The sequence below is a fragment of the Gnatocerus cornutus genome, chromosome 1, assembly GCF_029298725.1.
Source record: "Gnatocerus cornutus isolate USDA-ARS CGAHR chromosome 1, icGnaCorn1.1, whole genome shotgun sequence".
Taxonomy (NCBI): domain Eukaryota; kingdom Metazoa; phylum Arthropoda; class Insecta; order Coleoptera; family Tenebrionidae; genus Gnatocerus; species Gnatocerus cornutus.
In genome coordinates, this window is record NC_142233.1 from 12,379,385 (window position 1) to 12,393,377 (window position 13,993).

The window sequence follows — 13,993 nt, forward strand, 5'->3', positions numbered from 1 at the left end:
AGAGTAACTACAAAAACTAGTAAAACTTGAGAAATTACATAAACTAGAAAATTCAACGAAAGTGAAAGACTCGAGCAACTAACCAAGCTAGCGAAACTAGACATACTAGATTAACTAGAAAAACTAGAAGTTTTAGATAAACTAGAGAATTTTCAAGTAATTTAAAAGACTATTAAAAGTAGAGTAACTAGGTAAACTAGAAAAACTGGAGTAACTAAAAACTTTAGAAAAATTAAAGAAACTAGAAAATCTAGATAAACTAAAGATACTAACAAAACTAAAGGAACTAAAAAACTAGTGCAACTAGAGAAACTACAGAAACTAACGAACTAGAGAAACTTAAACAAACACAAGAAACTAGAGAAACTTGAGGAATATAAGAAACTAATGAAACTAAAGTAACTATAAAAACTAGTAAAACTTGAGAAATTACATAAACTTGAAAATTTAACGAAATAAAAAACTCGAGCAACTATTCATTCTAGCAAGACTTGAGATAGTAGATTAACTAGAAAAACTAGAAGTTCTAGATAAACTAGAGAAGCTACATTAACTAACGAAATAAACTTAAGCAACTTAAGAAACTAACAAAACTTGAGAAACTTGGGTAACTTAAAAAACTATCAAAACTAGTTTTTCTAGTTAATCTAGTATCTCTAGTTTTGTCTTTAGTTGCAAAAGTTTTTTTAGTTTTGTTAGATTTTTTAGTTTATGTAGTTTTTCTAGTTTCACTAGTTTTTATAGTTCCTTTAGTTTTGTTAGTTTCTTTAGTTTATCTAGATTTTCAAGTTTCAAACTAGCAAAACTAGAGATACTAGATTAACTAGAAAAACTAGAAGTTCTAGATAAACTAGAGAATCTACATTAACTAACGAACTAGAGAAACTTAAGCAACTTAAGAAACTAACAAAACTAGAGAAACTTGAATAACTTAAAAAACTGTCAAAACTAGAGTTAACTAGGTAAACTAGAAAAACTGGAGTAACTAAAAATTTTAGAAAAATTAAAGAAACTTGAAAATCTAGATAAACTAAAGAAACTAACAAAACTAAAGGAACTATAAAAACTAGTGAAACTAGAGAAACTACATAAACTAAAAAATCTAACAAAACTAAAAGAACAACTAAAGACAAACCTAGAGATACTAGATTAACTAAAAAAACTAGAGGTAAAAGATAAACTAAAGAAACTACAGAAACTAGCAAACTAGAAAAACTGAAGCAACACAAGAAACTAGAGAAATTTGAGGAACTTAAGAAACTAGTGAAAGTAGAGAAACTAGAGTAAGAAGTAACTACAGAAACTCGTGTAACTAAAACTCCAGCAAAATTAAAAACACTAGAAAATCTATAAACTAGAGAAAATTTATTAAAACTTGGAAGTGAAATTTGAATTATTTAAGAAACTTGAGAAAATAGAGGAACTATAGAAACTAGCGAAATTAGAGGAACTATTGAAACTAAAGAAACGACATAAACTGAAGAGTCTAAAAAACTAGAAAAACCTGAGCAACTAAAGAAGCTAACTTGAAAAACTAGCACTAAACTAAACTTGAGTACCTTAAAAAACTTGCAAAACTAAAGAAAATAGATAAACTAGAACAACTAGAGGTACTCGCGAATCTAGATAGTCTAGAAAAACTAACAAAATTAAAGAAACTTAAGTAATGAAACTATCTAAAGATGCTAACTTGAGCATATGTTGGATTTTCAAAGTCATTTCAAATTGCCGGAATTGAATTTCATTTAGATACTTAAACTTTTTCGATTTTCTAGCTTCTCTAAATTTTTTTAATAATCCAGAAAGCTCAAGTTGTTTAGATTTTCTTATTTAACATAGTTTTCTAATTTTCTAGTGTAGATGTATCTTTAGATTTTTTTTCTTTTTTTCTAACTTTTATTTTTCTGTGAATCTTTTAGATCCTCTGAATTTTTGTATTGTCGGTTTTGTGAATTTTTGAAATGTTATCCCACCGGACATCATCATACATAATTTTAAAATAATCTTTATCTTCAGTTTTCTAAGATTTTCTGGCCTTTTTGTATTTTATTCTACTTTTTTGAATTTTTTTTTTGTTTTTTTTTTTAGTTTCCCATTTTGTTACCTCCAATTTTGAAAAGTGTCTTCTTTTTATATTAAAATATTTCTTTAGATCCGGTAGATTTTTTATGTACTTCAGCTACCGAATACTTCTAAAAGTCTTGAATGTTTAAAATCCTCTGGATATCTTACCTATTTTATAGTCTGGGCGATTTATGGTTTTGATTTCACTTTTTTTGCATTTGTTTTAAATCTTCAAATTTCCTAGATTCGAGAGTTCTGGGACAGCTTGTACAGTATTTTAAAAAATGTTGATTTTTTTTGTACTTCTGCCAAATCTGCCAAATCTAATAAGGTCGGTATAGAACGTAATTTGTAAATATATACCAAGAGGGAAAAGACACTTTTCTGACCCGACTCTTATAATTTCCAGAGATTCGAAGAATCGAGGGAAATTAAAAAGAGAGAGCTAGAAAAGTGTTCTCACCCGTGGTTTGTATATTTATTTTTTCTCTACTAGCAGATTTACCTGTGTAAAATAAAAGATTTTAGTTTTGTCGAATACATGACGTTGGTTTCTCTCTTCACTAATTATTGTATTTTATTTAATGTAGGCAACTCAAAATACGTTTTTTTTTATCTACTCGTAGGAACGAAATTTAATGTCACAGTTAAGAAGTAGGAACCATAATGACAGGTTTTTACACTATTGGTGAAAGGAATATTAACTTATAAAAGAGGTACATTATTAAAAGATTAAATTAAAGACACTAAAAATCGCGAACCAGATTTGAAATTAGGCAACTCAAAGCCTGCATTTAACGTTAGGAGATAAAGATCCTCTCGCGCAAATCATTCTTTGCATGTATTCTTCCGGGAGCACAGATGACAGGAAACGCGAGGAATGGTCCCGCAGGTTATATGCCAGAAATATGCCTTACTGTACCGTTCTGACCTTTTATCATGAATCACGATTCAAGCGCCTCCGGTTTTTCCGAGGAGAAATAAATTTCAAGTTCCTTTATATTATTTATACCATTCTCGTCCAGAAGCACTCAAATTTTTGAGATTTTAATTAATATACCTCGTGCTGAGATTTTACCGATTTAATGATCCGATACACGAGTACTAAAGCGAGAAATAAAATATCTCCCGAGCCATAAACTTTTACGGTTTCAATTAAAAGAGAGGGTGCTGAGCGTGATATGAAGTATTTCCCCACACAGTCATATCAATATTTTTCTTATTAACTCTGGTATTTAGTTAAACCTTCCGACGGGTATTTGTTTTACATTACGATACGCTGTAAAAGGAAGAAAGCCTTTGAAGTGACGTGTTCCATGTAAAAAAATAAAACGAAACGCGCCACAAAGAGTGTAAGGTGCAGCCCGCAGTGCATTTAAATGGAATGGTGGTCAAGCACGAAACTACTTTGAAACTATTTCAAACTGAATTTCCATTTCAATTCGCGATTTTTTATCTCCGAGCGTGTGAGATTCACCCTCGAAACGGAATTAGGCTGAGTCGATTTCGATAATATAAATTTACGTCTCTTTTAAGGGGTCTTTATCAACAGGATAGGCAGTTAAAGAAGTGTAAGAGAGCCGAATGTGACTGGCACATTGAACGGGTTCATTACCGGGCCAGCCAGCCGGTTTAGAAAAGATCTTATTCCAATCACACCGGCACAAACAGCTCCAATAATTGCTTGGGAAAGCGGAAATCCTTGCGACTAAATCAACTTTGGCGGCGTTGGATTATGAAAAGGGTATTAGTCAATTGTTGTCTATTTACTTTTATGTTGAATAAGTTTTGGGAAAGTCATTTGGTTACACGTGTGTCTTCACTTCATGTTAAGCATACAGATTACACCCCTAAATTGTACCTATTCGAGACGTTTTTCGCTCTGACACGCAATCATTTTATCGATAATCGCGATTTATTAAATTTAATTTGACGGGATATTGAAATACGGTATTATAAATAGGTAGATGGCTAAATGGCATGATGAACTGCGTGAAATCACATAATTCCCCATCAATTTAAGGGAGGTGACATAAATTATATTAGCTAATAATGTAATAAGTAGGTACACAATTACAACCCTCATGGACAAACCGGGTTTATGATCGAGCGTGCGCAGCGAGTTTAGGCGTGCATACACACTTTTAGGCTTCCAGTAGTTTTCCGATAAGAAATTAAATTTTTCTATCAGACTTTTTTTTTGTCTTCTGTTTTTCGAGATTTTTTGCTTTTTAGGTTTTTTTACAGGTTTTTGTAGATACTTATGTAGATTTTTAGGATTTCTCCGGTTTTTAAGATTTCAGGTTCTGTTTCTCTAGATAATAAACTTCCGGCTTTAATTTCATAAAGGTTTTGGAGCCTATTTTTTTAATTTAAAGCCTACATACTTTCTAGATTTTCAAACTAAAATTTACGGGATTTACTACTAGTTTCGACTGCCAAAGTAAAAAGCTGGATAACAAAAATGGCAAGAAAATTTTTATTCTTTGGAGGATGCAAATATTTTTAAAAATTTTTATTTTTAGGTTTTTTATTTTCGTAATTTTAAATCTATAATGAAAAAAATTGGAAATGTAACTATTGATGTGTTTTAATTGTGGCAAAGAACTAAGTTATAAATAAAAAACGACAAAATTAAAAAATTTAATTCTTGGGTGGATGCAAAAATTTTCAAAATTTCTATTAAAAAACTTGTCGTTTTCGTAATTTTGTTGCTATAGGGATGAAACTTGGAAAGGTTGCTATTTTTGACTTATTTTTCAAATTTGCCAAAGTACACAATTATAGCAAAAAAAGACTTTTATAATAATTTCAATTTGAAGTCGAAGTGATATTTGGATGTTTTTCCTTTAAAATCTGTAATTTTATTATTTATAACGTTATAGCAATGAAATTTTTGGGATTTACTACTGATGACTTGATTTTCGACTATGTCAAAGTATATAATTATAAAACAAACAAAACGAATTTTAATTTTTTTTTTTATTTTGGGAAGACAGAAACATTTTCAAAACTTTAAAAATTTTTATTCTTTCGTATCGACGTGGAACTTGTGGATGTTTTTATTTTTCATTTGTTCTTCAATTGTGCGAAATAACAGAATTAGAGAAAAAACAACAGTTCTAAAAATTTTTTTTCATGGGAGGTTGCAAAAATTTACAAACTTTTTATTCTAATGTCTGTTGTTTTCCGAATTTTGATACGGTAGATATCAAATTTGAAAAAGTTGCTATTCTTGACTTGTGTTTCGACTGTGCCAAATTACACATTAATTTCGCAAAAAAACAAATCACAAAAATTTTCATTTTGAAGACGAACCAAAATTGTTTTTTTTTTAATAAAATCTGTGATTCTGATACTTTTAACGTTGGAACAATGAAAATTGGTGGATTTATTACCTATGATATGTTTTTCAACTCTACTAAAGTACAAAATTATAAACCAAAAAACGAGTTTTGGAGTTTTTTACTTTTGGAAGGATTCAAAAATTTTCAAAATTTTGAATAGAAGTCAGGTCACTTTCGTAATTTTAGTACTAGATGTGTGAAACTTGGGAAAATTGTTTATCTTGACTTGTGTTTCAATTGTGCTAAAGACAAAATTGTTGATAAAACACGAGTTCCAGAAATTTTTATTCTTGGATGGTTGCAAAATTTTGTGAAATTTTTATTCTTTGATACTTTTAAAACGATAGACACAAAATTTGGAGAGATTGCTATTCTTGACTCACTTTTTAACTGTCTCGATGCAGTACACAACTATGTCGCAAAAAAGATTTATTTTAGAATTTTTTAATTTGAGTCCGAACTAAAATTTTTGAAGTTTTATATTAAAATTTGTAATTTTGCTATTTTTAACGATCAAACAATGAAATTTACGAAATTTACTACTCAAGACTTGTTCGCAATTGTGCCAAAATACAAAATTATTAATCAAAAGAGACAAGTTTTGGAAATTTTCATTTTTGAAAAGATGCAATAATATTTAAAATCTGAATTCAAAGACTCATTTTCGTAATTTTAAACTTCAGATCAACAAACTTTTTTTATGGGATATTGCAAAAATTCTCTAAATTTTGAACCCAACGCTTGTCGTTTCCGTAATTTTAATGCAATCAATATAAAATTTTAAGAGGTTGCTGCTACTACACAGTTATCGCGCAAAAATAACAAATTTTAGTATATTTTTATTTTGAAGACAAACCAATAGTTGGATTTTTTTTTAATTAAAAGTTGTAATTTTGGTTTTTTGAACGTCAGGACAATGATATTTAGCGTATTTGCGATTCAAGAATTGTTTTACAACTGTGCCAAAAATGATTGAACAAAAGCGACAAATTTTGGAAATTTTTTCTTTCGAATGGACACAAAAATTTTTAAAATTTTGATTCTGAGGTTTGTCATTTTCGTAATTTTAAAGCTATGGGGTAAAACCTTGGAATCTTGTTTCTTTTGACTTAAGTTTCAATTGTGTCAAAGAGCCAAAATATAGGTTAAAAACGGCAAGGTCTATAAATTTTGATTCTTGAGAAGTAGCAAAAATTCTCATTCTCAAAATTTTTGTTCAAAAGCCGCCCGTTTTTCTAACTTTACTGCTATATTTATGAAATTTGGAGAGGTTATTATTCTTAGCTCAGTTTCCAACTGCATCAAAGTACACAATTAGCTAAAAAGACAAGTTATACAATATTTTGATTTTGGGGACTAAACAAAATTTTCATTTTTTTTATTAGAATTTGTAATTTTGGTACTTTTATCGATAGAACAATGATATATAGAACATTTTCAACTGTGCTAAAGTACAAACTCATTAAATTTATGTTAAATAAAACAAGTTTTAGAAAATTTTATTCTTGGGGGCCAAAATTTTCAAAGTTTTGATTCTTAAGCCTGTTATTTTCGTAATTTCCATGTGTTAGACATGGCGTTTGGAAAAGTTGATATTCTTGACTTATTTTTCAACTGCACCAAAGTACATTTTTTTTAGAAAAAATTGCAATTTTGTATTTTTAATACTAGAACCTTAAAATATAGCGAAATTACTGTTTTGAGCTTGTGTCTAAACTATGCCAAAGTACAAAATTATAGAATTAGACAGACAAATTTAGTGAATCTTCGCTCTAAGAAACACGCAGTATTTTTCATTTTTTTTTTGTAATTGTAAAAGCACAGGCATGTAATTGTGAAAAATTGCTATTTTTGTCTTGTTTTTCAAGAGTCAAAGATCAAAATTATAGGCAAAACCACCTAAAAAGTTAAGAAACCAAAAGATTACTGAAAGTTTTCAAAATTTTGTAAATTTGCAGGGATTTTGAGGATCCACAATCCCAACTTTCAGAGATTATTTAATTAATTATTTTTGCACGACAATTTTTGCAAACCTGTTGCATACTGATGTCTAATTTAAAAACGTCATATTTTCATGAATTTTGTTCTACGTTGTGCGCTCTTTACAAAGAGTGATTAATTGAGTAAAGCATTTCAAAGTGTTAACGTTGCACTTGGGAGGGTTTATTGAATTTGCTGCACGCAATGGGATTTCAAAAGAAGCTTTCAGAAGTTTCTTTTAATCTCTTCGAACTAGTAAATGGCACTATGATTTCGTGCCGCCGCTAGAAAGATTGCTTTATTACCTAACGTGAAGTGGGTTCACTGACATGACAAATCAGCAATCTGCCTGTGACAGAATTCACAATTTAATATTTAAATAAAAAAAAACAGACAGAATTTGTCGGTGTTATGACGGCCTTGTTTTTGTTTGCGATTTCTTGCCAGCTATTTGCATATTTAAATCGAGCTGTCTGTTTCGCATTATGCACTAGTGTTGTAATAACAGTATCACTTTCAGTAGCCGCAGTGTAATTTATTGGTGGCAGAAGTCGATCCATTGGTTAAATTTTCTATTGTGAGTCTAATTACAATTCCATATAATAACAAAACGCAATTTTGTGCCCGTTCGCCGGTTGACAGTGTAAATGAAAGGGTCGAAATTATGTCCCACAGCCTTTTTTGGACATAAAAGCGACTTGTATTGTTGAATTTAAAATCAAATTCATCTATCCAGGTTTAGTCGCCATCGAAAACGACCCTTCCTTGCTCGCCTATTATACAAATCTATCCTCAGGCTCTCATACAAAACGAATTCGCTCCGGTCGAGTTTGACCACATCCAACCAAACCCTCCATTGCACAAAGTGATTTTATATCTATCTTGGAAGTCTCGATGTCGCATCGCGTAATAAAACGCACTCTAAAAAACTACCCCTTTATGATAAAACTGTGTTTATTCACATCTGAATTTCTCAATTTGCGGGTCGCCCGGAGTTTGTGTTCATCGAACTCAATGAGCCAAGACTCAGCCGATTAGGTTCCGACTTCTATCTCAAGCCCTCACGAAAACGAAACAATGAACGAGGTTGAAATGAGATTTCGAGAAAATTTTCCGCCCTTAATCTTACGTCGTGAAATTCACGTTCCGGTGTAAAAAATGTCGGCGGTAATTAAATTTGCAACACCGCTGTTTATTTACTTTGGCGTAACGAATATTTGCCATTTGCAGTTTGTCCCACATGATTCCAATTAATTGTTTTTTTTTTGTTTCAGTTCGACCGCTTCATGTGGAAATAATGATCAGCAACAATCCTCTTTCAGCGGATAGACTGTATGAAATTCCGTGCCAAACGTTTGGATCAAGACCACCGGCTAAAATTACGTGGTCTATGGATAATAATGAGTTACTTCCGCCGAAATATAATTACTCGCAAACGGTAGGTTTTCAGTTTACGTCGCGGATGTTGATTTGGGTAATTTTGTTTGTTGTTGTTGGATTCATTGCAGGGGTTTTAAAAATATATACATTTTGAACGGCATTCTAAATATGAACAAAATTATTGGTAGCATTATAAATTATTGGAATTATATGCACAAAGTTTCGTTGAAATATCCGCAAATAAATGCAGCGATTTTGACAAAATGTGCAAAACATGAAAATATATAATATGTATTTATAATAATAATTAAACTGTTTTAAATCCGCTAGTTCAAAAGTCTCAACAAAATAAATTATTTACTTTAATTACAACAAGTAATTGCTTAATATTTTAAAAATAAGCTCAAATATTTACATGAAATCAAAATATTAAAAAAACACAAAAATATGCAATTTTTAATGAAAATTATAAGACTAATCAAATTTCTCAAAAAATAACAGTGCTGTATACTTTTAAGTCAGACACTGCAACTTTCGGAAAAAATCATAACTTGAGAACACCGCCACCAAAACTTTAAAATTAAAATTTAAAATTTAAAAGCTCATCAAAATTTACCACTCAAAAAGCATTTTAAGAAAAAAAGCTGAATACGGCCCTGCAAAAGTAGAGTATCTCTTACAACTGAAACTAATTTATAATTTATAATTGGCATTTTTTACAGACATTTACATTTAGGTTCTGAAAAATGGGTTATGGTTGCCGTCATTGAATTATTTCCAACCTTATTTTTTTCTGTAAAATGATAAAATCGCAGTGGCGCATCAAAGATTATTTTTTTGTCAAAAGTCGCCGATCGCAACTGTGGTTTAAGTAAATTTTAATATAGTTTCTCGAAAAAAAACTGTTGTTGCTAAATTTGAAGAAAGATTGTCTTTGACAGTAATTGTCGCTGATTTAAATGCGAGTGAGTCACTTTTCGATACGCCACTGCAACATTTAAGCTATGCAAAAAATATAGAAAAAACCCGTCTATCAGGTAAAATCAGGCGTAAATTGCCGCAACTGTTCTTTATTTATTTTATTTGTTTATTTTTTTATTTTCTGGTTGAGGATCTTCATACATAGTTTAACACTCATTTTTCTTCTGTTTCTATGGGTTACTTCTTAATTTAGGTCTGTTTCTAATTTTCAATTTTATTTCTTTCGTTATGTTATAATTTTATCTTTATTTCGAAGCATTCAACTTTCCTATTCTTCTCTAATTTGATCAATTATTCAATTATTGTCTATATTTTATTACTATGTTTTCTCTTATTTGTTGATTTTTCTTCTCTTTTTCGCATGTTCTTTTTCTATCTTCTTTCTGCTTAAGAATTATGCGTTATTTATATTTTTTAACATTATCTTCAACTCCATTTTCTCAATGTTTCTGGTGTTTTTTATTATCAATAAGTTTTCAAGTTTCTGTATTATGTTCTAGCTCTATAATGTTGAGAATTTTTCTGGAAGATGGATTTTATGAAATTTCTAAGCGTTTAGGGATCTCTAATAAGATGCGTCTTTTGATTTTCTTAATAGGATTCTCTGAAATTGTACGCCCAGCATTTGGTTGTTTTTCGGCATTTTTTAGTTTTTTTTAGAAGGATACTATAAATTTTCAGGAATTTTTTAGCAATAAGTTCTTTTGGAACCCTTAAAATAATTCTTCAGATTTCATTTTTATTTCGTTAGTTTCTTTAAACGTTCTCATTTATTGCTCAAATTTAGGTAGTTGTTCCAGAAAATTTTTTCTACGTCATAATTGCTTATTTAATGTATCTTTAAATGTTTCTCTTGACTTTTTTGATTTTCAAATATTATTAAATGTTTTGCTATATAACCTAGACTGTTTACATAACTATTTGATAATATGCTTGTTCTATGTAATCTTTTCTTTCTCTTGAAATCTTATTTTGCTGTTAAACATTCTTCTGTAGTTTTAGTATATTTCTCTTTGTCGAATCTTATTTGGTTGGTTTTTTAATTCTAAACATTTATTTCCCATCATTGGTTCCTTTATTAATTATAAATTGAATTCAGTTTACCTACCTTATTGTCATTATATTTCCACTTCTGAAATATTTAGTCCATCCTACTATTTTGCTTAATTTTAATTTGTCTCCAATCTTTTTATAATTCTATTTCTGATCTCTCTTTTTAATTTTTCGTTTTATCGCAAACACTTTTAGGAACTTTTTTGTAAATTATTGCTTTATGTTTTTCGGTCTTCTCTGATTCACTTTTCACCACGTTTTATAACATGTTTATCTTAGTTATTTGTATATCAAATTTAGTCAGTCAGTAGAAAATTCTAGTGGATAAATGATTAGAAAAATCTGACAATTGATTTGAAAACAACAGAAAAAGTAATTTTGTAATAAATAATTTAGATTTTTTAATAAATATTTTGTTTTTTTGTTGTATTTTTTTTTAATTTTACAATTTTTGAAAATATTCGTTAGAAACTAGTAACCTCACTAAATTTCAATGTGTACCTTAAAATCTACTGAGGTCGATATATTCAAAAGAAAAACTTAAATTCTAAGGTTTAAAATGACGAAAAAATAATATTGTAATTTGGCGGATTACATTATTGATCCTAAAGTAACAATGTTGATATATAATTTTAGCAACGTAGAAGAATTAATAACTGTGTTAAAAATTATTTAAGCGAAGTATTGTCACAAAATTAAGAATTAAAATAAAAGAGTTCAGCCAATTTAACATAACATTAAAAATAAAAAAAATATATTATATTTTGAAATGTATCTCAATGGAATAAATTAAACTGAATAAAATACAATAGAAGATATAGAACAAAAATGAGAAAACTGAATTGTAGCTGTCCGGAAATTTCGTCTGAAAAATATTATAATAAGCAAATTTCTGCTGTTTTCTTGCAATTCAGCGGTTGAATCTTGATAAAAATTGGTGATTTTGTAGATTTCTAGCTCTTTTTTGCAAATCCAAGCCAGAAAACGGCGAGAATCAGCAAAGAATCGTCGTTTAGCATCGAAATGAGCGGATTTCTCTAAGAATTTCGATGATTTCGTGCAGATTTCTGCTGTTTTCTTGCAAATTAGTGGTTGAATCTTGATAAAAATTGGTGGTTTTGTAGATTTCGAGCTCATCCGCAAACGTCTGAAAGATTTTTTTCTTATTAATAAGAAACAAGTTATTGTAATAAAAATATTGATTTGTGACAATACATCAAAATTATGGCCAATACGAGACCCGAAAAAGGTCTAAACAATGTAAAAGCTCGTAAAAATAGCAATTTCCTGTTTTATATTGCGAGAACTATTGGAATATTGCAAAATGGTCTTAAAATTTTTATAGAATTTTTTTGTGATGAAGGGTTTATCCTCGGACAATAAGAAAACTGTATAAGAAACTATGTAAGTGCTTATTAAAAGCGAGTTTGCGAGAGGGAAGAAATGTAATGAAGTTGTAATAAGATAAGACTAGTTTTTTAGTGTTAATTAAGATCACAGGGGGTGTAAGCTGATAATATTCATTTTTTTTTTTTTTAATTAAGACAAATGTAGTGTGGAAGCACTGACTAATAAAATGGTTTCGACAATTTTGTATCATGAAAATTACTCATTTGGAGATGGTATAAAAGTCAAAATTTTAATTTTTTTCTCGCCCGCAACTTTTTTATTTCTTTACCAATTTGGTTGGTTTTAGTTGAGTTACACAAAGAAAAAATTTTCTAGTTCTCAATGTGTCATTAATGTTATTATATTATACAGAGTGTTATATGTAATTTGCAACCAAAAGAGGCTGTGAAAAACGTTTTCTAATTTTTTCCTCCGCTTGAAACTTTTTATTGTTTATTAATTTAACGTGTTTTATGGCGTTTCAAAAAGAAAATAAAACACTAGGCTACTTTTGTCCTAAATTGTGATAGGCCTAAAGAAATATTTAATATTTCTTAAAAATAATTTTAATCTTAGTAAGATTTATGACAATTAAAAAGTGATTTATGATAATACCTTGGTAATCTCCTAAGTACTTGAACACTTTTTTTCCCAAGATGGGTAAAAAAAGGGCCACTTTGCGGTTCAGAAACAATTGTCATAAATCTTACTTGGATTAAAACTATTTTTTCCTACGACCCCATATGAAAGTGGCGTTTTTCACACGGTTAAATGACTCCGAAAGTTGAAGTTTTCGTACGTCTATTTCCGAAAGTAAAAGTCACTAGTGTGATATGAATATACCCGCACAGACCTGTCAAAATTGACAGTTATTTTGAAATACAAATGTAATTCTTGAATTTTTTTCTTAAATATCTAGACGATTCACTGTAAAACAACATGCATAATGGTAAAAATGAATTGGTTAGGTCGTTTCTGACAAGACAATTTTGACAGGTCTGTGCGGATATATTCATATCACACTAGTGACTTTTACTTTCGGAAATTGATGTACGAAAACATCAACCATCTAACTATGTGGAATACGTCACTTTTATATGAGGTCGTAAAAAATGATATTTGATGAAAAATGATACTCGGCTGGCGCCTCGTGCATCTACATTTACACTCGTGCGAAATTGCTTACTTTCCGCACTTGTTATGTAAATATCTATTTATTATACCTGCATCATAATCCTAAATTTAAACACGCAAAAGCGTGCAAAAAGGGGTCTTTAAAACACTAAAGCTTTGAAGTTGTCTAGGTAACAAGAAATAGTGAAATGTCAGGACCAATTTTTATTATATATAAACATAATATAAACATAAATTACAATTACTATTGTTTGAAATTTCAAAGTCCGCCGCTTTAAGCTGGTTACTGTTGTTTCTTGCTTCTAATTCATAACTAGTAAAAGCTTTTTCATTTTCATTCTTCTGTTGCTTACAGCTCTTGAAATTGATTTAGCAACCGATGTGTTCAAAACACCAGCAATGCGTTTGGAAACAACTATTTTGTTTGAAGTGGATTCTTCAATATAGCCACTAGCCACACTCAAAGATTTCCATCCCACCTGACGTTTTAACTCATCGATGCTCATACCACTGTTTGCCATAATCGTCTGACGCGTCGTGCTCTTAAACTCATCGTGCGTGTTTTAAAGACTTGCTTATAAACTTGTATTTTAATATACTATTATTTGATTACCAATTTAGTTGGTTTTAATCTTACTGAATAAAAAAACTCTTAGACTTTCTAT

General features: G+C 29.7%; 1 protein-coding gene across 3 annotated transcripts in view; it reads left to right on the plus strand.

Annotated features, from left to right (window-relative positions):
* The window catches only part of side-VI (sidestep VI transmembrane protein), a 481,913-nt gene that overhangs the window by 415,824 nt on the left and 52,096 nt on the right, over positions 1 to 13,993 (plus strand). For all 3 annotated transcript variants that reach the window (XM_088044224.1, XM_088044994.1, XM_088045766.1), the window contains exon 7: positions 8,666 to 8,829. In XM_088044224.1, coding sequence (XP_087900350.1) covers positions 8,666 to 8,829 — 164 coding nt within the window. The remainder of the gene's footprint in view (positions 1 to 8,665; positions 8,830 to 13,993) is intronic.